The 25,833-nt window shown below is 42.3% G+C and overlaps 1 protein-coding gene across 5 annotated transcripts in view; it reads left to right on the forward strand.

Moving 5' to 3' along the window:
* The window catches only part of STX8 (syntaxin 8), a 226,082-nt gene that overhangs the window by 18,244 nt on the left and 182,005 nt on the right, over positions 1 to 25,833 (forward strand). For 4 of the 5 annotated variants that reach the window (XM_006104043.2, XM_014446421.2, XM_014446423.2 and 1 more), the window contains exons 4-5: positions 4,298 to 4,408; positions 24,095 to 24,219. In XM_006104043.2, coding sequence (XP_006104105.1) covers positions 4,298 to 4,408; positions 24,095 to 24,219 — 236 coding nt within the window. The remainder of the gene's footprint in view (positions 1 to 4,297; positions 4,409 to 24,094; positions 24,220 to 25,833) is intronic. The other variant, XM_014446422.2, reaches the window with a different exon arrangement.

A 25,833-nucleotide genomic window follows, 5' to 3' on the forward strand; every position in this document is an offset into this window, starting at 1 on the left:
CCCTTGAGTGTGGCTCTTCCACAAAATGCCAACTTCTGCGCATGGGCCACGAATTTCAATCGCACCGTACGTGCGCTACCGCAGTGTTGTATTTTGTGGAAGAGCCACACTCAAGGGGCCAAAGAGCCGCATGTGGCTCGTGAGCCACGGTTTGCCGACCATGGGCCTAGATGATTCTTTAGCTTCTTGTTAACAATCCCTACCCTCCAATCTCCTTATGCTCTGTTCTCTGAATAGATTAAAATAAACATAAAGAGGTGGAGTGTTCCTAATGAAGTATTGGTTAGTTTTCCCAGATTCCAGGGAGTCTCTGGGAATATTCTGAATTAATAGTACCAGTTTTGTTATTGTTTTTAAAAGGATGCTAAGAAGGGGCAAAATTCAATGCCCAGTACTGGGAACCTCAGGGTGGAGAAGCCCGGAGTGCTTTGGTGGCAAGCCCAGCAGGTATGGCGGACAGGCCATGATTTAGAGCAGGAGGAGCTGTGCTGGCCCAGCACCGCCATCACCAACCACGGGACTTAGCCCTCAAGTCCCGGTCAGGACAGGGGCGTTGGGACAGGGACCTCTGAGGCCTCTTCTGGCATTCACTGCCTGTGACTGTTCTTCCGTTATTCGTCTACAAAACATACCCAGCTGTACGGCTCTAAGTAAGTCAGTCCATTTTTAACTACTTTAAATCTGTAACTAGTGTCTGCTAAATTTTAAAACGTGTCTTTATTGTTTTTATGGTTAAGAGTACTCTCTCCCCTCACACTTCTTTTTGTTAGTTTTTTCCAGTGACTCTGTTCTTTTCCTCGTCCCCATCCTATTGCCCATTGTTCTCCATAGTTAGCAGTGTTGATGGTTGGTACCTGTCATCCAGGCTTTCCTAGGCATGAACAAATGTCTGTATAGATGAAAATACAAAAATCTGTTGACTATAAAGGTGTAATATTATACATATGGTTTTGAAACTATTTTATTAATTGGCACATGGCAGAGTCAAACTATAGAAACAGTATTCAATGAACAATAAGTCTCACACCCTGAACTCCCAGCTCCCCCTCCTTAGCTGTTTGCATATCCTTCCAGGAATTTTCTGCGTATATACAAACATATATACGGCTATCTGATTTTTTTTTAACACAGTGAGAACGTACTCTTTACTGTTTAGCTCTTTGCTGCTGCTGCTTTTTTTATTTTTATTTTTTGGTGTTTTTTTTAAATATATTTTATTGATTTTTTACAGAGAGGAAGGGAGAGAGATAGAGAGTTAGAAACATCGATGAGAGAGAAACATCGACCAGCTGCCTCCTGCACATCTCCCACTGGGGATGTGCCCGCAACCCAGGTACATGCCCTTGACCGGAATCGAACCTGGGACCTTTCAGTACGCAGGCCGACGCTCTATCCACTGAGCCAAACCGGTTTCGGCTATTTTTTGGTTTAATGCTGCATTTTGTAGATGATTCCATATCAAATAATTCACAGGAGCACTTAGTGAGTGCTCAGAAATGTTAATTATCATTATCATCGGTACATGAGGAGCTTCCCTGGATTTCTGGGGGCTGCAAAGAATTTCATTATGTAGATGCACAGGTTCCTTATTAATGAACTTCAGGATGTTTCCAGAATCTGCTATAATAAGTAATGCTGCAGTGACCATCTTTCTTTCTGAGTCTGTATAGACGTGTGAACATATCTGCAGGAGGAATTCCTTTGAAAGAACGTGCCATTTACATCTTGTTAGGTATTTGGAAGGCAGTGTGGCAGTTGGTTGCATCTGTTTACATTCCTGCGGAGCTTGTCTGAGAGTCCTGATTCCTGCCCGCTCTCTAGAGCTGCCTCACACGGTTCCCTGCAGATAGCTGAAATGGCTACATTATTTAAATTCGCATTTCTCTTACTAATGCAGAACGAAGTGCTTGTCCTTCGATTAGAGTTATTAGTGTTTTTTCTTGTGCTCTGTTATGTCTTTTGCTTTTCTAAATTTGCCACTATTAATTTGTAACTTGTAATTTTTTTGGGCAGATATGTAAAATTTTTATGTAGCCAGATTTATCTTTTCCTTCATGCCTCTAGAAAGATTTTCAATCCAGAAAGATTTTAACTACTCCAAGATTATTAAAAAGCTCTCCTATGTTTTCTTCTAAGGATACTCCTGTCATTTTACTTTTTATGTTCCAATCCTTGAGCCAGTTAAATCTGTGTTTAATTGTAACATTGGATTATAGTTGAGCTTATGTTTGCTTGGGTGTTGGATGCTGAAAACCACAGAGTAGGTTGAGCATAGTATTGTGATATAATGAATAGTTTCCACAATTTAAAATTCCTGTTTTGTCCTATGTAATTCATGTTATAGCTTCTGTCATTTCTGTTTTTCTTTTCTGAGGAACTTCCTTTAGTCAGTGGTTTTCAACCTTCTGGCCCTTTAAATACAGTTCCTCATGTTGTGACCCAACCATAAAATTATTTTCGTTGCTACTTCATAACTGTACTGTTGCTACTGTTATGAATCATAATGTAAATATCTGATACGCAGGATGGTCTTAGGCGACCCCTGTGAAAGGGTCGTTCGACCGCCAAAGGGGTCGCGACCCACAGGTTGAGAACCGCTGCTTTAGATAGAAGAAAAGCCTGCTTTATTGACTATTTACCACTAATTTGAAGCACATCACTATTTATTCTTGATGTTGCTAATATTTGGCCCTCTTATTAATACAGAAGAAGTATTTAACCACTGTATCTTAGTTAGAGCTGCTACTTCATGGTCTCTATGATGGTGCTTAGTGACTACAGTCAAGAAGGAAATGGAAAAGCGGTGGTAGTAATTTTACTCGGAAAAGCATGGCATTCTGGAATGTTGAGAGAATTCATTATTTTTTTATATGTTAGGCCACTAACACTGCTTAGCTTCATTGGTTTGGGAGATTTATGACTTTTCTAACTGCTATCTGTTTTGGGGGAAAATTTTTACAGGTTTATTTACTGTTTTACTAGCTAGCCAGCTCTTTGTATTCAAAATTAGCAACACAAGCTGTAGGTTCACTGGGCCACAGTTTTTTCCTTATTCACTAGGCAGTGGTGATGCTACTACTTGATTCTGCCAATTCCTTAGAATTTTGGGGGCCTAAATGCAGTGTTGCTGTCCCTCTTTTAACAAGAAAAGAATCTGTAAGTCCAACGCAGCTGTCTCACTAGAGTCTTCTAGAGCAGGTCGTGGTGGCCAGGGCTTTGAGCCACCAGTGTTTCAGCTCTAGGAAGACAAAGGGCATTTAATAGAAAAGTAAAAGCCAGATAAAACCCAGCATGTTGAGCTGGCTCACCTTTGTGCTTGTTTTTTGTGTATTTTGCCATATATGTCCTTTCAAAGGTGTTCCTTAGCTTTCTCCACTCGTTCTCTTTATGGCAGAAGTTTTCTCCATCAACAGTTCCTTTATTTTGTTTTTTAAAAAACACATGGGCATGCGCGCGCGCACACACACACACACACACACACACACACAGTCTAGAGGAGCTCATGTAGTTTGCTTCAAGAAAGCTAGTATATAAAACTTTGGATTTAATCCTGATTTATTTTTTTTAGCCATAACTTATGAATTGTGCTGGAAAAGGGGTTAGAGTTTACCTTCATTACATAGAAACACATTAAAAAAGGTGAGATAACTGGTTCAAAATCATAGATAGTGTTCAAAATAGGACTTCTAGGTTTCCTAGTCCAGCATGCTTATTAGTAGATCAACAGATTAAAATATGATTATCTCCTTGTAATTTTCTTTAAAGATCATGCAGTGTATTTAAATAATGAACTGATGGTAACAACTTTTAGAGCAAACCTGTTGCATAAAGTGGCACTTTGGTGTTAACATGGAAGGAAGAAGGCAATACTGGAACCTTTTTTTCCATTTTTTCTTTTTTAACAGTGTATTTAGCATATCGATGTCAAGGAAAACACCCTTGACCATTGACTGCTGTAACTGAAAACCTAAGGAATCCCTGAGTCAGACTGTCCTGCTGGGCAGGAATGATCGTTTCACTGTTGGTCGCTGGGAGGAAAATACTGTTCACCTACTGCATTCCTCAGTGAAGGAACTGTGTGATGGGTCCATTCCAGTGTTTGTACATCCCCTGTGATGGTCAGTCAAGGTCCTTTACTTTAACGACCGTGAAATTGAAGGTCAGAGCAGGAGAAGAAGGGTGGTTCAAATCTCTATGGACAGGATGGACTAGAGTCTGAGCAGTCAGCTCAGTTAATAACGTGATAGGTAGAATGAGGTCATTCACGCCCTGTTGGACCTTAACGAGATGTCTGCAGAACACAGCTTGAAGGGGACCGAAGACAGAACCTCCTGGATGATCTTGTAACTCGAGAGAGACTACTCCTGGCATCCTTTAAGAACGAGGGTGCGGAGCCCGATCTCATCAGGTATGGTGTTTCCATTTACAGGGTGATGTGGTGGGGGAAGGTTTATTTGCAGAGAACAGCTGTATTCTGAATGGCTTCATTCCTTTAACTAGTAAAATATATTCTGTTCATTTATAGTGTTTTCCTATCCTATCTGTTCGATTCCATTTTCATTGATTTTCCAGGTTTTGCACACCAGGTGTGTTCAGCTGGATCCCATCTCAGAGGAAGGGTATTTAGGTAGAACGCAGGCAGGTAGCGCATTTCTTTTGCATGCCTAGTTGAGCTTTCCACTGTTAGCTGCCTTTAAACTCCCGAAGTCACGTACTTATCTGGGGAAATGTTTTTGTTTTCAATTGGCACCTTGAAAAAACTGTCCTTGTAAGATGCAGTCTGTGGTTCGTGGAGTAGAACAGGTGGACTCCTCTCGTGGTGGGGTGTCACTCGGGGTGGTGGCGGGGCCTGTGTCCTACTTGGGGAAGCTGAGTGTTGCTTTGTGGACGCCAGGTCTGTGGTGCCATTTGTCTGTACATGTCACGTAGCTCCTGTGTTGTGTGTCTGCCCCCTGGTGGTCACGATGCATCATAGCGACTGGTCGGATGGTTGGACACTTAGCATATTAGCCTTTTATATGTATACTAGTAGCCCTGTGCACGAATCTGTGCGTGAGTAGTTCACTGCCGCTTGCCTCAGCTGGCCACCTGCCCACCACTGCTGGTAGCTCTCTGCTGCTCATAGCTCGCTGTCCCGCCCTCCTGTAGCTCTCCGCCCACTGCCTCACCCTCCTGTAGCTCTCCGCCCACTGCCTCACCCTCCTATAGGCTCCTAGCTTGCTGCCCCACCCTCCTGTAGCTCTCTCTGCTTATAGCTCGTGGCCCTGCCCTCCTGTAGCTCTCCACCACTTGTAGATTGGTTGTGACATTATGGCGTAACGGATAATTAGCATTTTCCTCTCTTATTATATAGGACTAGAGGCCTGGTACATGAATTTGTGCACGGGTGGGGTCTTGCAGGCCCGCCCTGATCAGGGCTGACCAGGCTGGCCGGGGGGGGGGGGGGGGAGGGATGTAGGAGGTTGGCCAGCTGGCCCTGCCCCCTGGTTGCATTCCCGGTTGAACTCCAGTAGAGGGGACAATTTGCATATTAGCCTTTTATTATATAGGATATCTATCTATCTATATATTGATTTCAGAGAGGAAGGAAGAGGGAGATAGAAACATCAATGATGAGAAAGAATCATTGATTGGCTGCATCCTGTATGCCCCCCACTGGGGATCGAGCCCACAACCCGGGCATGTGCCCTGACTAGGAATCAAACTGTGACCTCCTGGTTCATAGGTTGACATTCAACCACTGAGCCACACCAGCTGAGGCTCTTAAGTCCTTTCTGTGGAGCGTGTTAGAAATGCAGAGTCTCAAACCTCACCCCAGCTCTACTGAGTCTGCAGTTTAACAAGACCCTCAGGTGATTTGAATGCTCTGTAGATCTTGAGAGATACTGCTTTATGTTATTCTTAATTGTGACATTTTGCATTAGAATCACTCAAGAGGCATATAAGAAATAAAAAAGAAGAGAGAGCAAGAGAAAAGAGAAGAAATACAAGTGTCTGGATCATATACTTGCAGAGTGTGAATTAGTCTGGTGAGAGGCCTGGGTGGCAGGCATGCTGGGCATCTCGGGTGATCCTAACGGCAGGTTAGAGCCCTGCTTTGTGTCATGGGTACCAGTGATGAGAGCTGATGGCTTATGTCGCTTGATTTCTGTGTGCCAGGCACCATGCTAAGCTCTTTTAAGAACCTTCCTCAGGAGATCTTCGTCACATCCCCATTTTACAGAAGAGAAATGAGGCTCAGAGGAGTCAGACAACTTGCACAGACTCTAAGACGAATCAGTCTCAGAGTTTGGGTTTCCTCTACTGGTAGATCTGTGTGTCATCAGATGGGCACTCAACCACTGTGCATGAGAAGCTGGACCAAGAGTTGGAAGGACCCAGCTCTGTTGCTTACTAGTTACTCAGTCATCTGGGCTTCAAAATCATTGACCTTGAAACAGGTATCTGTGTTCTGCCTCTTTTCCGTTGTTGTGTGGACCAGATGAGGTGATTGTTGTGTGAAGGGCTTTGTAAGCTCTAAAACCTTTACAAATGTAAGATGTTATTCTTGGAGCATTGTGCACCGTTAGGGTAGGAGTCGGTGGAGGGGTTCATGCTGCCTCCTTTGTTTCCAGGAGACCTGTCCTTGTTGCCCCCCCTGAGTGCTGGAGTCCTGGCCTCCATGGCCGGTCTTGTTCCATGTTCTGCCCCTGGTCCTCTGCCCTCCCATTCTCCCCTTGCGAATCTTGTTCTGTTCCCTTTCCTCAGTGCCCAGCTTGCTGCCTGTTGTCCTATTAAACAGCTGTACGTTCATTCTCACAGTGGAATCCATGGCTGGCACGGACTTGTCTTCTGGAGTAGTTTAGTGAAAACCTCCTTGAGTCTAAAGGAAATTACCTGATGGGAGGGTTTTAGGGAATATGGCAGATTGGTGGCAGAGGTGTTTGGGATGGAGGCCTGTTGAGAAATCTGAAGTCCAGCCACTAGGCCTGCCCCTGCTCCTCCTGGTTTAAGGCTGGTGCACATGGTGGGCCTAAAGGTCTTACTTGGTGAGCAGCTGGGGCGGCGTGGGGACAGAGGAGACTCTATGAAGCAACGATAACCAACGTCTTGAGGGGCGGAGTAATTTAGGAAACCAGCCAGGCTCTTTTACATGCTCCAAGATGAAACAGAGGATGGCACCATTGTAGACTTACTAGAGCAGCGGTCCCCAGCCTTTCGGACCTCACGGACCACCAGTTGGCGACGGCTATACTAGAGTCAAGCAGTGCGAGGACAGATGAGAGAATGAATAAATGTTCAAGTTAAAGTAAGTGGCTACAAGTAGATTAATTTGAGGTCAGAGTTTCTGATCTTTGACTTTATTCACCTGCCTATGTCAGAGTATGATTTTTGCCTTTATTTTTTTTAAACCCCTAACCCCACATTTAAGCCTTCTCTTCCATCCCCAACTTCTTATACCCCGATCATTCTTCCTCTTGGACCTGGCCTTCTGAGGATTGCATTCAGTTGTAGACATGACCGTTCCGGCTCACCGTTCAACCTTGCCCTTTGCCTCCTGATTGTCAGGCTGCCTAATCATTTCTGATTCCAGTTGTCAGGGCCCTTTCAGCTCTGTCTTTGGGGAAGCCTCATTCTCTTCTCTGCCGGTCGGTGTGTCTGTTATTTCCAGTGACTTACAAAGATTTCCTCAGTCCTCCTCACGGTCAGTTTCTACTTCTGGCTCCTCCAGGGTTTTTGTTTGCTTCTCTGATCTCTGGATTTCTCCCACATTTTTGTTTGATTTTGTAATTCTTGATATCCATGTGGGCTGCCTTGTCACTGGGCAGGAGGGTGGTGGTGGCATATGTCTTTCCTTTAGGGCCTGACCTACAGAGGACACACGGCCAGAAAGCCTTGCAGCACTTTAAAATGTTGTAGACCTGCTGTCTATGGCACGTTTGTCATTAATGCTAGATTATCACCACAGCACATTCACTGTTGGAGAACGGGGGTTCATCTTCCAATCAGTATTTCAAAGCCCCATGATAACTGGCAGCAGTCCCCCGGATCAGTCTGCCTGACCAGGACGCACTGGGAACCTGTTGATCTCTGTCCTCCTAGAGCCCCGACTTGTTTCTCTTTTTCCTGTTTCCTTTGTGTACTTTCTCCTCTCCCACTCCCACCCAAATCCTTTGCCTCCTCTCTGTCTTCCCCATCCCTTGTTCCCAGGAGTCCTTCTGCATGCCCCCTACTCCTCTTTTCTCTTCCTCCTCAGAGGTGGCCTTGTTAAGGAGCGAAGAGTATTGTGAAACTTCAGCTTGGATTAACATTTCCTTTAGCTAGACATTCACGTGGCAATCACATAATTGAATGTGTAGCTGTCATGTGATGGGATGTTAGCTTTACCTACGGATTACTGGCCATTATTCGGAAGCAGAGAGCCTTGATGTGAGACGGTGGTCTAAACAATTAATGGTTGACTAATTTAGGGCATTTGGAAACTTGTTAAAGAAATCTCTGCGTGACAGTGTCTCTTAGAAGATCAGCCATGACTTCTGAAGCAATGACACAGCTTCTCATTGAAAAGCCCACTGCCCCTTATATTTGAGAGTGTTGTTGAGTCTCACAATTACTTAAATCTTTGTCTGTAAAAGGAAAAATATCATCACATACTCCACTGCCTGTGACCATCTCAAGATCAGGTGATTAACTGGGCTGTAGTGGGTGGCTAATTGGCTAACCTTTAATCTTCGCACCACCAACTATATGAAGGATTATAGGAAATAGGAAGTTATTTAAAGGTTAATATGGTAGTTATTTGTCAGGAATGGTATATTAACAAGTAGACTAACTGCTTAAATTAAAAGAGTAGAAGATGATAATGAAATGTAAACGTTTCATTTAAATTTCACTTCAGATATTTGAGCTGCTAAAAAAAGTATGATACTTCCAGTATATATTTCATATCACAGTCAAGAAAAAATTAACATTAAGTATTACATCAAAAGTACTGTCCCTCCCCCATTTTAAACCATGGAATGTTTTATTGCAACTTTAAGTTTGGTTTATAAGAAGCATGATCTGAAAAAAATTAGAAGTAAAAAAAAAAAAAAAGCATGATCTGTATCTGATAGTACTGAGATTTTCTAAAGAATCATTGATTTATACTTTGTGTTGGTAATTGCTAAGAAATATTCACCTGCATCATTAGCCTGCTCATGTGAGACAATGGATAAGCGGTAATAATTTACCTGCTCATGTGAGACAATGGATAAGTGGTAATAATTTATCTTACGTCCCAGAAATACACTAGTTTCCTAGGTTTTCTGATGTGTAAAGGATGTGCTGAAATCAGAAAGGCTTTGCTTTTCTCTCTGTTTCATTGAGTATAAGAATAGTTGAACCAAGGTTATATTAAGTACTAGAGGCCTGGTGCACGAATTTGTGCACCGGTGGGGTCCCTTGGCCTGGCCTGCGGGGATCGGGCAAAACTGGCAGTCGTCATCCCCCGAGGGCTGTAGTAGTGTGTGAAGCAGCAGGCAGCAGGGAAGGAGCCTGAGCCTGGACTGGGCGCCATGCCGCTCCCACTCATCCCAGCCCCACTGTGCTTACTGCCACCGCTCGGTAGGCTCGCTGCCACTCGCTGCTGTTTCCACGCGCCCGTCCTAGGGTGATACCGATACGCCCATGACCAAGAAGTGGCCATGGGCTTGTGACCAGTCAGTCCTGATGCTGGTCTCGATCCCGGTCCCAGTTCGGATGGGGGAGGGGCACGGCACGCAGGGGAAGTGTCCTTGGGAGAGAATCCCACCGCCGCAGCTGTGCTCGCCAGCCATGAGCCCGGCATCTGGTGCCTGTTGGTCAGCTGAGCGGCGCTCCCACTGTGGGAGCACACTGACCACCAGGGGGAAGCTCCTGCATTAAGTGTCTGCTCCCTGGTGGTCAGTGTGCATCATAGCTACCAGTCGAATGGTCGATCGGTCGCTTAGGCTTTTATTTTTATTTTTTTTAAAATAAAAACCTAATAGAGGGTATACCTTGTTTAGAGATGGGAAGACTCAATACTGTAAAGATGTCAGTCATCTCAAAATCGAGCTGTAGGTTTGAAATTGAGGTCTGGCCGGCGTGGCTCAGTGGTTGAGCATCGACCTATGAACCAGGAGGTTGCAGTTTGATTCCCGGTCAGGGCACATGCCTGAGTTGCAGGCTTGATTCCCAGTATGGAGCATGCAGGTGGCAGCCAATCAATGATTCTCTCTCATCATTGATGTTTCTATCCCTCTTTCTCTCCCTTCCTTTCTGAAATCAATAAAAATATATTTAAAACAAAACCAACCAAACAACAAAAAACCAACCAAACAAAATTGATCTGTAGTGTCACCAGCCAGTTTTTTTATTTTGTTTCTGTTTGTTACGTAAGCTGATTCTGAGATTTAAATGGCAATTCGATGAGCCAAGGAAAACCAAGGCAATTTTGAAGAACAGAAGGCTTAAGGACTCACATTATGTTACCCACTCTTACCTCAAAGCTGCAGTGTGGTATTGGCAGGGGGATAGGCAATTACACCAATGGGACAAAATAGAGTCCAGAAACAGTCCCACACATGTATTGTCACTTGATTTATGACTAAGGTGACCCTGCAGTGCTGTGGAGGAAAAAATGACCTCTTCAGGAAATAGTGCCAGGTCAGCTGGATAGCCATATGAAAAAATGAGTCTCAGGCTCTGCTGTCACCCTCCATAAAAATCAACTCCGAAAGGATTATAGATCTAAATGTGAAAGGTAAAACTAGAAAGCTTTTAGAAATCTTTGCCTGTGGCCTCGAGATAGGCAAAGATTTATTAAACAGAACAGAAAAAGGACTAACTATGAAGGAAACATGATAAGTTGGATTTCATTAAAATAAGAAATTCTTTTTATTTAAAGATATCACAAAGAGAGTGAAAAGACAAGCCAAAGAACAGGAATCTATATTTGCAGCACATTTATCTGACTTAGGAGTTGTACTGGCATATATAAAGAACCCCTGTAATGAAGCAGAAAAGCAGACAGAAGACAGATAGGCAAAACAACGAAGTTGGACTTGACCAAAGAAAATACCCAGTGACTGATGAACATATAAAAAGGTGTTCAACTTCACTAGTCTTCAGGAAATTGCAAACTAAAACCATGATGTCATATTAGTACACCTACCAGAATTAACAGACAATTCATGTGTTGCTAGAATGTGCATGACCGGAGTTCTAATATACTCCCAGTTGTACAGCCACTTGGGAAAATTCGTTGATTGTATCTCCTAAAATGGAAGTGTACATAGGACATGTGCAGAACTGTGTTTACAGTAGCATTATTCTTTTTTTTTTCATTTTATTGATTTTTTACAGAGAGGAAGGGAGAGGGATAGAGAGTTAGAAACATTGATGAGAGAGAAACAGCTGCCTCCTGCACACCTCCTACTGGGGATGTGCCCGCAGCCAAGGTACATGCCCTTGACCGGAATCGAACCTGGGACCCTTCAGTCCGCAGGCCGATGCTCTATCCACTGAGCCAAACCAGCCAGGGCAACAGTAGCATTATTTTTAATAGTCCTGCCTGGAAACTGTCCAGAGAACATCTACACTCTACATCATGGCATATCTATACAATGATACTACACAGCAATGGGAAGTCACAGTCTGCAACTACACCCCACACGATGGATGAATCTCACAAACAGAATGTTGAGTGAAGTGAGACTGACAGAAGAGCACATACTGTATGATTCCATTCCTGTGAAGGCTAATTTATTTATGGTGTTAATATCACAAAAGTGTCTCCCTCTGGGGGTGAGGGACTAGAAGGGGGCACGAGGGACCCTGGAGTTCTGCTAGTGCTCTGTCTATGCCTTGGGTGGGGATTAGCTGGGGTGCTCACTTTGTGAATTATCTTTGAGCTATACACACGGTGGTTTTTCTGTTTATGTGTTCTACTTAAATTTAAAAATCTGTATGTAAGTACATATATATAAACACAAACATTTTTCTATAATACACACATGTATTATACATATATACTGAATGTATGTACGTATGAAATATGTAAGTATACTTATAATACACATATCTTAGCTATACTTATGTATATATGCTTATATATAATTATGATATATAATAAGTATATGTAATACATGTATATTACTAAGTATACTGATATATGTTTATAACCACATGTATACTTACACTCATGCATATTCATGCATACATTTGTGCACATACCAACACACACACAAAGAGCTGTATTCTGAACAGACCACAAGATGGAGATATAAGTCAACAGAAGGGGAAAGTTACTAGATCATTGATTCTAGTTTCTAGATTTTGGAAAGTTAGCATTTTTCTCCCTTGAAAGTAAGGCGAGAATGTTGATTGCTTACACTGCCTGATTTTAGAAAAAGACCCGTCTCATTTTTTTCAGTTCTCCCTCATCTTCTCCCTCCTCCTTTGTGTAATGGAAACCTGTTTGTCATTTTTAAATTTTCTTCTCAGTGACTTAGACATTTGCCCCATCCCCAGTCGGTTCTTTCTTCCTCTTGCTTTCATCTTCCTTCCTTGCCCTTTCCTTGCATGTCTTTCTCTTCCCTTGCTCTTTCCCCCTGGAAAAAGTTGCTTGATTTTTGTGTCTTTTAATTGTAGTTTTTGTTTCCCATTCTTAATTTTGAAAGAAGAGGGTTTGCTTTCAATACTTCTTTCTAATAATCTTCACTTGTTATTGTTCACTTTTGTGGGCATTTGTTCCCCTATTATGTGCCCTTCCCCTGTCTCCTCCCCATGGAGAAATGGCTCATCTTTATTAGATTTTAAACAAATTATCGACATGATACATGTTCATTATAAGAAGTCAAACGATAGAGAGGAATAACCCAAAAGTTAATAGTTTCTCTCCTTTTCTTTCCCTTCAGTGCCATTCCCTAAGGTAACCAGTGTTAACTGTTTGGAGGGTTCCCTTCCCCACGCTTCTCTGTGCTTATACAAATATTTACCCATGCATTTACATACATGTGAGTTTTCCTTTCCTGTTTTTTAATGAAAACAGAATTGTACTGTACATACTCTGTAATTTACTTTTATTTTATTTTTAAAAAATTCTTTTTTATTGTTTAAAGTATTACATACAGTATTACGTAAGTCTCCTTTGTCCCCCATTGACCTCTCCCCGGCCACCCCCACCCCCCAGCACATGCCCTCACCCCCCTAGTGTCTGTGTCCATTGGTTATACTTACATGCATGCATACAAGTCCTTTGGTTGATCTCTTACCTCCCCCCACTTGCTTTAAAAAATAATCATTTTTGTTAAGAGTAGTACAGATGTCCCCTTTTCCCCTTCTTTACCCCCTCCACATGGTTCCCGCCCTGCCCCAGGTCTTCACCACCCTATTGTCTGTGTCCATGGGCAGTGCATAAATACATGAAGTCCTTTGGTTAATCTCTTCCTAACCTCTTCCCCCCTTTCCTCCTAGATTCGTTAGTCTGTTTTATGTTTCCATGCCACTGGTTCAATTTTATTTGTCAGTTTATTGTGTTAATTTGACTCTACATATAAGTGAGATCATGTGATATTTGTCTTTCTCTGATTGGCTTGTTTCATTTAGCATAATAATCTCATTTATTTATTATATTTTTGTTGATTATGAGAGAGAGAGGAAGGGAGAGAGAGAAACATCAATGTGAGAGTCAACCATCAATAGTTACCTCCTGCACAACCCCTACTGGGTTTCAATCCCCAAATCCAGGCATGTGCCCTGACCTGGAATCCAACCAGCAACCTTTTGGTACACGGCACCACACCCAACCAAGGGAGCAGGGCTGTAATTTACTTTCTTCATTTACATTTGGGCATTCCTCCAAATCAGTAGATCTACCAAAATTCTTTTCAGTAGCTACATTATTCCACAGTATGAATATGCAATCAGTACAACTACTCCCCATTTGATGGATATTGGGTTGTTCAGTTTTTTTGTCATTACAAACAATATTGCAGCAAATATCCATAAAGAATGTGTGGCTTCAACTTCTGTAGGACAGAGTCCCCAAAGTGGGGACAAAAGGTGTGGATATTCAGATTTAACAGGTCCTGCCATGTCTGTTTCTTGAAAGTTGTAATGCTTTTCATCCCTCCAGCAATACATGGGATCCCATTTCCTTACCCCGTGGCTGTCAGAGTGTGATGGAACTTGTTGGGTTTTGCCAATTTGATGAGTGACATATGGTATCTTGTTTTGAATTGCAGTCCCTAACTATTGGTGCAATTGTGACTTTTGACAGGGAAAGTAAAAAGATTTGATACCCCTGTATTCATTAATTAAATTGTAAAAATCATCTGGGAATTGAAAAGGGAGAATTCTAGTCTATGAATAAGCAGGAAGAAGAAAGAGGAGCTACCTATATACCACATATTGTTGTTAGTTGATTTTTTGAAAAGCCTATTTAATATTTTCAATTTGAAAAGTACTAACTATAGATGAAACTGCTTTTTTAATAAGTGAAATTTTATTTTATTTTATTTTTTTATTTATTTTTAAAAAATATATTTTATTGATTTTTTTACAGAGAGGAAGGGAGAGAGATAGAGAGTTAGAAACATCGATGAGAGAGAAACATCGATCAGCTGCCTCCTGCACACCCCCGACTGAGGATATGCCCGCAACCAAGGTACATGCCCTTGACCGGAATCGAACCTGGGACCCTTCAGTCCACAGGCCGATGCTCTAGCCACGGAGCCACACTGGTTAGGGCAATAAGTGAAATTTTAAAGAAACTGCTAAAAATATTCTTTCTTCTTTATTGAAAAGAGTGTTCTATGACTCCCTCCCTCTCTTCTCTATTTACCGAGCACTTTCATATATTATTTTATTTGACCCTCATAATAATTTTCAGAGGTAAGCAGAGAAGGGATTACTTTTTTTGGCTCACATATGAGGAGACTGATTCTTAGAGAAGTCATTGTGCCTGAGGTGAGTAAATGGCAGAGAAAGAACTAGAAAGCCTCCTTGTCCTTTGCCATGTTTTTGTCTCTCAGGCCTTTCTCTCTAATTTTGGTGTCCTATCATGGTTCCCCTGTAAGCACCCTCATTTATTCCTTTCTCACTGCCTTCTTGTTCATGGCACCTAGTAGATAATATTGCTAACTTTGCATGTATAATTCAGTAAAAAAAAAAGGGGGGGTTGGTATTAGAAAACCTAGGTTTGAATTTTGAGTCCATTTCATTTTCTGTCAAATGAAGATAATCATGACTCCTCAATATTGTGAAGTTCCAATGATACAAATCTATGTGAAAAAGTATATTTTGCTTTGGAAAGTGCTTTGTAAACATCACTGAACACTTGTCTCGGGTCTTAGCAGAGGGGAATCCAGACCTGGCATGCCATTGGGGGAGGTCTTTCTAGCCTGCACAAAGTAATTAGAGAACAGTGGTTGTTTATAATTAAGTGCTAAATTGTGTGGTGTGGGCCCTAAGTGAGCTCTTAGAGCAACGGTTCTCAACCTGTGGGTCGCGACCTCTTTGGCGGTCAAACGACCCTTTCACAGGGTCGCCTAAGACCATCCTGCATATCAGATATTTACATGACGATTCATAACAGTAGCAACATTACAGTTACGAAGTAGCAATGAAAATAATTTTATGGTTGGGTCACAACCTGAGGAACTATATTTAAAGGGCCAGAAGGTTGAGAACCACTGTCTTAGAGAAAGGAGAGATGCATGTGAGGTGGAGTAACTTGAGATGACCATGAAAGAAATAGACTCCAGATAGCCTTTGTAGAGTGAATAGATTTGTGCACCATACATTTCCCCGCTTACTTGTATGCTTTCTCTGATCCTATTCTTTCTAGACCAATAATGTCCATACCAATCTGCTTATAGGTTCCCAGCTGGTTGCATAAGACTCCCCTGAGAGAGCTTACAGATTCCTGGGCCCTGCCTGCAGAGGGAAAGATGCCATAGTTAAAAGCATGGATGCCCTTGCTATTTATTTGAGATTTTAGATATGAATCTGGTTAATCTATATATATAAAAGCTTAAATCAACTGGTGGTCCGGGGACCACTGGTGGTCCGTGATGTCCAAAAGGTTGGCAATAGCTGGCCTAAGTGACCATTACAACCGGACGTCCGGCCGGTAGCTATGATGCGCACTGACCACCAGGGAGCAGACACTCAACGCAGGAGCTGTCTCCTAGTGGTCAGTGCACTCCCACAGTCAACCTCCCGTGGCTGGCCAACCTCTCATGGTTCCTCCCCCAGCTGGCCGGCTCCCATCCACCCCGATTGGGACTGAGCCAGGCTGAGGGACCGCACCCATCTTGATTATAGATGCATTATTCATTGACACCCTTAAACAGTGTTTTAATGCCAGATTTGGATTCTTGAGATCAGCTGGCAATTTCTACTATAAAATTTTCAACACTAGAGTTTAAACACTATAGAGTGTTTAATTCTACTCACTGCCAGCCAATAATTTTTGTTTCACTAGACTTTGCATCTTTATCCATAGAACAGTGATAATTTGCACAATTTATTGAATATTTTAGTGCATTTAATCTTTATTTTATAAAATGAGTGCGAATGGAAACACATACTAAAGGGACAAGACAGTAGCGTTGACACAAAGATGGAGTCATTGGGCTTGCTGAGTGCCTACATGCACATTGATCACCTCAGTTTGGCCCTCATTGGATTTGTCATGTAAGTGTATTTGGTTGTGCAGAGTGAAGTGAAAGATTGCAAATAATGTCAAAAAAGGCACAGCTTTGCCCTGGCTGGTTTTTCTTAGTGGTTAGAGCAGCCGTGGGCAAACTACAGCCCGCTTGAAATGAATAAAACTAAAAAAAAAAAAGACCGTACCCTTTTATGTAATGATGTTTACTTTGAATTTATATTAGTTCACACAAACACTCCATCCATGCTTTTGTTCCGGCCCTCCGGTCCAGTTTAAGAACCCATTGTGGCCCTCGAGTCAAAAAGTTTGCCCACCCCTGGGTTAGAGCATTGGCCTGCAGACCAAAGGGTTGTTGATTCAGATTCCTGGGCACGTACCTCAGTTGCAGGCTCAATCCCTGGCCCAGTTGGGTGCGAGGCAACCAATCGATGTGTGTGTCTCTCTCACATAGATGTATCTCTCTTTCTCTGTCCCCTTCCTCTCTCCTCTCCTCTCTTAAAAAAAATCAATTGAAAAAATATCCTCAGGTGAGGATAAAAAAAAAAAAGGGCAACAGCTCTGGCACTAGAACCCCCCTGGTAATATGTAAGCAAACTGTTGACTTTTGCTCATTCTGTTTTGAAACATGTTTTCAGGAGGGCATTGTGTAATAAAGTAAGGAGCTGTTTATAAGAAATTCTAATTATTGGGTTTCTTAACATTTATTTTGTAGTTGAACTTTAATTGCTAACCAGCAGATGGCTCTCAGTCACCATAAATTTTGCGGAGTAGCTAATTCACTTTTCACTTAGAATTTTCATGTGTTTGTATATCACCCTTCCTGCCCCTCTTCAGGTACCATGACACTCACACTTAGGTAAACTGATCTGGTTTTATTTGCTTGATTTTTGGATTGCCGCATGGCTTTCTGGAATAGCAAACCGGAATTTGTCAAATTTAGGTTGGAGTTCAAAATAACAACTTTGTGGCATTTCTGTGTTTCTGTGGAGTCTTTGGTTAAGTTTTTACTTTAATGTTATACCGTTTTGTTGGTAAATTTGGTCAGCAATGAATAGGGACAAGATGGGATTTGTTTAAAATTAGAAAAATATTTTATTGCAGTAGATTTAAAGATGTTATGGTGAGAATTTCCTTGGGTGATATGTAAGGTATTTTTCTTGCTTGAGTTCTTATTGTTCTGGACTAATACACAATAAAGATTATTTGTTCCATTTAATCCCCCCAAAAAGTTATTTCGAGTACTTGCTTGCAAAAGTCACAGTTTAGGCGTTTGTTGTCCCTGAAGTATCAGCTCTATGAGGTCAGGTGTTTGTCCTCCTGTTCACTTCCAAGCCTGGCACCTGGAAGGTCTTTAGTATTTGTGGATGGACAGGCGGATGGGATACAGAAAAAGAATAAGACAGCGTACTGGACTGAAGACTTTACCATCTAGTAAACATGGTTACAAGTAGACATCCATCCACAGATTATGATCTTAAAGGAGCAGTTTTACTTCAGGGTTGTTATTAGGAACTGTGTTGAAGTTGGAGAAAATTCTGAAAGAAAATGAAACCTTCCCTTTCCCTACGTTGTGTCAGTTCCCCAAGTCACCCGGTGTGGCAGCCTGTGTCCCCTCTGTCCCGTCTGTTCACCAACACTCGTGGGGTTTCCTCTGAGTCACTGTGTGAGTCGTCGTTTTCTCGCTGTTCCTTGTCATTTCCCTTGTCCAGACCCTCCCCTGGCCCGCCTCTGACTGCGCTCTCCTCAGTGTGATCCAGTCTGCATGTTGCTGCCAGATTTTCCTTAAAGAATCGATGTCAGGGAATCTATTTCTGATTGAAATTTGAGCCTCTGTGCATCTCTGGAATCACAGGAAGAAACTACTGAGACAAAATTTTGAAAAAGCAATTCCCCGACACCCTAGAAATATCTCCCTAACCCTAACTTCCAGCCTCAGCGCAGTCTGTGAATACTCCTCGAGATTTTTTTCAGATAGAACAGGCATTTTCCATAGTCATTTTGACATCTTCTTGAAATGGTAAGCAAAGCTAGAGAAAGCTGCTGCTCGGAATTCACCGCCTTTCCCAGTCCGTAGTCAGTGGATTAGCAGCCCTCTCTGCGAACTCTAACAGCTTCAGCTACATTTGTCCGCAGAAAAACGCGGATTATCTGTGCCCCCCGCGTCACGTGTTATAATTTAAAAATGAACATCATTTGCTTTGGGGGAAGGAAATGCAGTATTTTTATATCTTTAGAAGCGACTGTACAATTTTTTGGTAAAATCTTTATGACATACCTGACCTATTTATTAATGTGGCATTTATTTGATAAGTGCCATTTTTAGATAACTTGCATCTTGAAAGAATATGGATAGAAGCTATTAATTTATTTAAAAGAACATTGGGAGTCTATCCTAACCTCCGGAGAAGTTTTTAGCATCTCCTTTCTTTAACTTACTTTTTGAAGGAGAAACACTCCTTTGTTGTCCTTCCAAATGTGTTTTAGTGACAGAATTCCCTTTCTAGTAACATTCTCTCCATTTGCTCTAAAATCTGAAAGGCGGACAGCAGTTGGTTTCTTTTGCCTTTTTTTTTAGTAAAAAAAACAATTTTGCCCAGCCGGTGTGGCTCAGTGATGAACCAGGAGGTCGTGGTTCGATTCCCGGTCAGGGCACATGCCCAGGTTGTGGGCTCAATCCCCAGTGAAGGGCGTGCAGAAGGCAGCCGACCAATGATTCTCTCTCATCATTGATGTTTCTCTCTCTCTCTCTCTCTCTCTCTCTCTCCTTTCCTCTCTGAAGTCAATAAAAAGATATTAAAAAAGAAGACAACCTCATGATAAAAATGTTAACTACCCCTCTCATCTTGTCTCTCTTGCTTAGTAAGCTCAGTGGTTTCCCCGTCCTGTTTCATGAACACGCACTGAAGGCTTCCTGTCCAGCATGCGCAGCTCTGCTTATTTGGCACTAGCGGTATAAACGAGACTGTCATGTGGCTGCTCTCCTTACAGAGCGTGTCATTTAGGAAGGGAGACAGATGAGCAAATAACTAACTACAATCCTGCTTGATAAATGCCACGTTGGAGGTTTCGAACAAAGTGCCAGGGGAGCACCAGGGAGTGATTGATTCGAGGGAAGAGGGTGGGGACGGGGAGCAGAATAGACTAAACAGCAGAAGTGACATTTGAGTTGAGCCTTACGGGATGAATAGAATTTTGCCAGATGGACAAAGGGGTGGGGGTGGGGACCCTCCAGACTCATGCAAAAACATGAGAGTGTGAAAGTTTGTGCCTTTGTCTCAGAAGTGGAGAGCAGTCTGTGGGGCTGGAGGAAGAGCAGGGCGTGGAAGGGGTGTTGGCAGAGATCAGTGGGGCCACCTTGTAAAGCTTAAACCTCATCTGTACCTTCTAGGGCAGTGATGGCGAACCTATGACACGTGTGTCACAGGTGACACGCGAACTCATTTTTTGGTTGATTTTTCTTTGTTAAATGGCATTTAAATATATAAAATAAATATCAAAAATATGTCTTTGTTTTACTGTGGTTGCAAATATCAAAAAATTTCTATGTGTGACACGGCACCAGAGTTAAGTTAGGGCTTTTCAAAATGCTGACACGCCGAGCTCAAAAGGTTCGCCATCACTGTTCTAGGGAATTGTGAAAGTTTGAAAATAGGGAAATGTTGCGGCGAGACTCCACTTTAGAAGGAGTTCTGGCCGCAGAGGCGGAGATGGTTTGAATGAGGGTGACTGGGAGCAGGGAGACCAGTCAGAAGGCTGTGACCGTCTTTTACATGCGAGCTGACGAGGGCAGGGCCAGTGGGGATGCAGTGAGGGCACATACTCGAGGAGCACCTCTGAGGAAGGCCTGGGACATTGAGAGGACGTGGGGCTGGGGAGGGAGGTTTGGATGATTGGGAATACAGTGATGGTGCTAACCAGACAGAGAGCAGAGGAGGAACACAGCTGTGGCTGAAAGTAATGAGTTGGATTTTGGATATATTGGATTTGGAGTGGAATATCAGTTGGAGTTTCCTGAACAAAAAGCAATAAATGCAGATGTAGAGCCTGCTGGAAGTTAGGATTAGGAAGATATTTCTAGGGTGTCGGGGAATTGCTTTTTCAAAATTTTGTCTTGGGTTAGGAGTCAGAAGCTGTGCATTGAACATTTAGCTCTGCCACTAAGGGTGCGACCTGGAGAAAGTCACTATGATGTTTCTTTACCTTGGTTTTCTTTGATGTTTAAACATTTTTATTGATTTCAGAGATGAAGGCAGAGGGAGAGAGAGAAACATCAATGATGAGGGATAGTTGATCAGCTGCCTCCTGCACGCTCACTCAGGGGATCGAGCCCATAACCCAGGCATTTGCCCTGACTGGGAATCGAACCATGATCTCCTGGTTCATGGTTGATGTTCAACCATTGAGCCACGCCGGCCGGGCTACCTTAGTTTTCTTGTCAGTAATACCAACTCTGACTTACACACAGGCTTGTGTACAATTCAAATGAAATAATGTTTGTGAAATGCCTTTGAAATTACAAAACACAGCACCAGCATATGATATTATAATTTCCTGACTACGCTTGTTTATTTCATTCATTTGGTTATGTTTTTTGCTGAATTAGTTAATTCATTCAGCCTTTTTTTCAGTGTCTATCATGCCAGGCACTGAGGATACAGTAACAAACAAGACAGTCCCTATTATTGTGGAGCTTGTAGTCTTGTGTAGGAGACCGAAAATCAACAAATATATATCATATAATAGCAGGTGGTTTAAATACTATAAAGAAAAATATAGCAGGATTGGGGGGCTGAGTTATAGGGAAGGGTACTGTTTTAGAGTGGTCAGGGAAACCTGTCTGAGGTGACATTTCAGCAAAGTAGAATGAATAAGGGAGCAAGGCCACGTGACCATGGGGTGGGGCTGGGGTTGGGGGAGGACTGGGAGGCGTGCCTTCGCCATGATAGGTTGGAGGGGACAGTGGGTGCAAAGTCCCTGAGATATGAATGTGCTCAGTGTATTCTAAGCAGCAAGGAAACCAGTGTGGCTTGTAGTTATAGTAAAGATGTCGTGTTTTAAAGGTGGATGGGAAGAGCAGAGGAAGCAGATCTATTTTTACAGTGATCACTCTGACAGCTCTTTGGGGAGTACATTGCAGAGGGTAGGAGTGGGAGCAGGAGGCAGGAGCAGGAGGGTGGAAGCAGCAGAGTAAAGGAGAAATCGTCAGGTTTTAGATACGTTTTGAAGGATTTCCAATGGGTTAGATGTGCGCGGTAGGAGAGAGAGTCAGAGAGCGTTCCAAGGTGTTTGGCCTGAGCCCATGGGTCTGTGGTGAAATAGAAAGACTGGGAGAGAGGAGAATGGGTTTTGTGGGGAATTGGTTTTTTTCTGTTCTTATTTATGCAATTTGCTACTTAATGAGAACAATTTTAATGAAAGCAGTAAGGATCTTACAGATCATCTAATTCAGTGATGTCCAAGGATGGGAAATCACTTCCTGTAAGAGTAAAGGGAACGCCTGGCTCCCCCACCAAGACGAGTCTTCCCCACTCACCTCCCAAACCGCTATTAATGGCTGTTAATGAGGGTGTCTTATTCCTCAAGCATTTGACCAGAACTTTTGAAAACCATTGACCTACTTAGTTCACTTGTTTTATGGGCTGAGGAGGTTGTTGGAAGTGCCCAGGGATACAAAGCTGCAGTTTTCTTGACTTCAGTCAGTAATTGCTGCATGTGTGGGTAGTTTTTCTTTTCAGTTTGATTGTAAACTCCTCGAAAACAAGAATTATGTCTTAAATTCTTCCATATTTTCTTTTTACCTAGGAGAATACTGAGTAATAGTAGGCATCAGTCCAAACATTAAGTTGAGCATAAAACCCAAAGAAAAGAAAAGTCTCTGCCTAGTGATGCCTGCGAGCTGACCTGCTTCGTTAGTAGAGGGTGGCCATTGCTGGATTTCCCACAGGTCTGGGGCATCAGCAAAAGACAGACACCAGAAGAAAAGAGAGAGAGGTAGTTCAGCCTTGAAAAACGTAACAGAAGTTTTGAATCAGATAACCAGGAAAGAAGGCATTAGGGAATCATTTTTACCGCCTTTTACTATTGCTTTTATAGTGAGAGTAAGACCAAGATAACTTTGTTATTGCTGAGAACTTTTTTTAAAGCTTTGTGCTTTATTTTTTTACTTTTTTATTTTATTTTTAGAGAGAGGAAGGGAGAAAGAGAGAGAAACATTATTGTGAGAGATAAACAGCGATTGGTTGTCTCCCTTACTCTCCCCGACTGGGGATTGAACCCACCACCTGTCGGTGTAGGGGGACTACGCTGCAACCAGCCGAGCTCTCTGAGGCAGATGTTACCGTATTGCTGGTAGTGGGTGGAGCTCACAGCTATTCACTCCGTGTTGGGAAGCTGTGTGCAGTCCCATCACGGGTGATTTTCAGTTCCTGCCTTCTGCCGAGTAGACATTTATATAAAAGGTTAAACAATAGGGTGGCAGTTATTCGTAGACAATAAAAGAGATGGGAAAGGAAAGGGCTAGAATCACCGATAATGTTAGTGAATACCTGTAAGTCTCCTGGAGCTGTGCCTGCACGTACGTTGTCACTGCTCCTACTGCTCTGTCGCCATTGTCACCATCGTCATTTTTTATGACTCCTGTGAACTCTAAAGTGAGTGACTGTTCACATCTGGATTGAAGTGGTCAGAGATGGTTTCATGAACAAGATGGTCCCTGGGGCTTGGGCAGTGCGGACAGGTGGGAACACAAGAGGGGGTACTCGAGATGAGAAGAACCCCGTAAACATGGGACTGAGGCTGGGAGCGTGCGTGCCCCGTTCTCGGACAGCAAGGAGACCAACGTGTCTGGCGCAGAAGGGGCATGTGGTTCACTAGAGGGAGAGAAATTAAGATCGATAATTCAGAATTTATTATGTTATGAATGCTACATTACATTCATAAAATTGGATTTGAACCCTGTATGTGAGCTACGAAATACCCATTAATAGAAAATTATATGGTCATTTTTTAATGCTATAATCTGTGGTTGCAAATTTGGGTCTTCTTGAGATAAAATATGTGCCTTTGATGTTACAGAGCCTGTGAGACAAACTTTGTCCTTAAAAAGGCTATTTCCACTGACCTCGTGATTTTGAAATTTAAGGCCCTCATTTGTGCTTATTGACTCAAATGTATCTTGGAGGATTAGTAGGGGTATTACGTGCTGCCATAGCCTCCTTAACAGACTGTAATTCTCCAGAGGAGCAGGCTTGCGCTTTATTCATCCTCAGGTCTCTTCCAGCACTGAACACAGTTGCTGGCATCAGCGTAGGCTGCAATAAATTGTGGTTGAATTGAATTTTCAAAGCATTCGAGGCTGGCCACCTCCGCACTTGTGGGAGTAATTTGCAGCAGAGCTATATTTTTTGAGTTATGTAACACATTTAATCTTGTTCTTAGGTCCAGCCTGATGACGGGAGGGGCTAAGCGAGGCGTACCCAACCCTTGGCTCTTTGAGGAGCCGGAGGAGACCAGAGGCTTGGGTTTTGATGAAATCCGGCAACAGCAGCAGAAAATCATCCAAGGTACTGACTACCCAAGGCCGGTGGGCTCAGGAACCTTGTCAGGCTTTTCCTGTAGCCCTGACTCTTCCTTATGCCCGTTGAAGATCAGAGGGAGAACTGTTGGTCTTCTAAAGCCCCTGGCAGTTTGGTGCCTCAGGAAACCTGGGGAACAGACAGGTGATGTCATCCGTGGAGGTGACTCAGGAGGTAGTGACTCCCCCTGGGAGAGAGCGGCCGGCAGCTCTGAGGCTGGTTAGCCCCGTGAATCCGAGGCAATTGGGAATTTATTCTCCAAACACAGACTCCATCGTTTCCTTATTAAAATAAGTCAGTTTGGCCTTTACCTTGAAGTTCATCTTGCCCAGAGACTTTTAAACCTGCTAATTATTTCTTTTACTGTCTTCTATCTTTTAAATTTCAGAAGTAATGCACAGTTGTTATACAAAGTTCAAACAATACAGAGATATATAAATAAAAAGCTTTCCATATTGCTTCTCCAATATATAAACAAGCTAATATATATTTCCTCAGACTTTTTGTCAATACACATGCATATATTCAGTATAAGGATACATATTTTGCATAAATGGATTTATGATATATATAATTCTACAGCTTTTTAATTTTTTATTTAATATGTATCATGGATATTATTTCATGTCAGTGTTGAGATGTCATTCGCTCTAATTCTACTTTTTAAAAACAGCTTTATTGGGGTGCAGTTGACATTATTATAAATAGCACACAGTGTATGTGATTCCCTAAGCCAGTGGTTCTCAACCTTCTGGCCCTTTAAATACAATTCCTCATGTTGTGACCCAACCATAAAATTATTTTCGTTGCTACTTCATAACTGTAATGTTGCTACTGTTATGAATCATAATGTAAATATCTGATATGCAGGATGGTCTTAGGCGACCCCTGTGAAAGGGTCGTTCGACTGCCAAAGGGGTCCCGACCCACAGGTTGAGAACCGCTGCCCTAAGCTTTGACATATGTATACACCTGCACAACCATCACTGTAATCAAAGTAATGAATATAATCATTATTCCCAAAAGTTTTATTCATGTCTATTTGTAATTCTTACTATTGCTCCTCCCCCAATCCCTAGACAGCTGTTGATCTGCTTTCTGTCACTATAAATTAGTTTCTATTTTCTATAATTTTGCATAAATGGAATCATACAGTATGTACTCCTTTTAGGAGGAAGGAGTCTGGCTTCTTTATCGAAGCATAATTATTTTAAGATTCATCCACATTGTTGCATGGGTCAGTATTTCATTCTTTTGTATTGCAGAATAGTATTACATGGCTTGAATTAACCACAATCTTTTTGTCAATTCACATGTTGATGAGTATTTTGGTATTACAAATAAAATTGCTATTGAACGTTCATATACAAGTCTTTGTATAGACATAAAATTTCAGTTTCTTAGGTAAATCTCTACCAGTGGAATGACTGGTCAATGTAGGTATATGTGTAACTGTTAAAGAAATTACCACACTAGTTTTGAAAGTGTCTGTACTATATTACATCATCATCAAAAGATGTATGTCTCCTATTTCTGTTATTTTTTTAAAATATATTTTTATTGGTTTCAGAGAGGAAGAGAGAGGGAGAGAGAGATAGAAAC

Source organism: Myotis lucifugus, unplaced genomic scaffold, assembly GCF_000147115.1.
Source record: "Myotis lucifugus unplaced genomic scaffold, Myoluc2.0 scaffold_538, whole genome shotgun sequence".
Lineage (NCBI taxonomy): Eukaryota > Metazoa > Chordata > Mammalia > Chiroptera > Vespertilionidae > Myotis > Myotis lucifugus.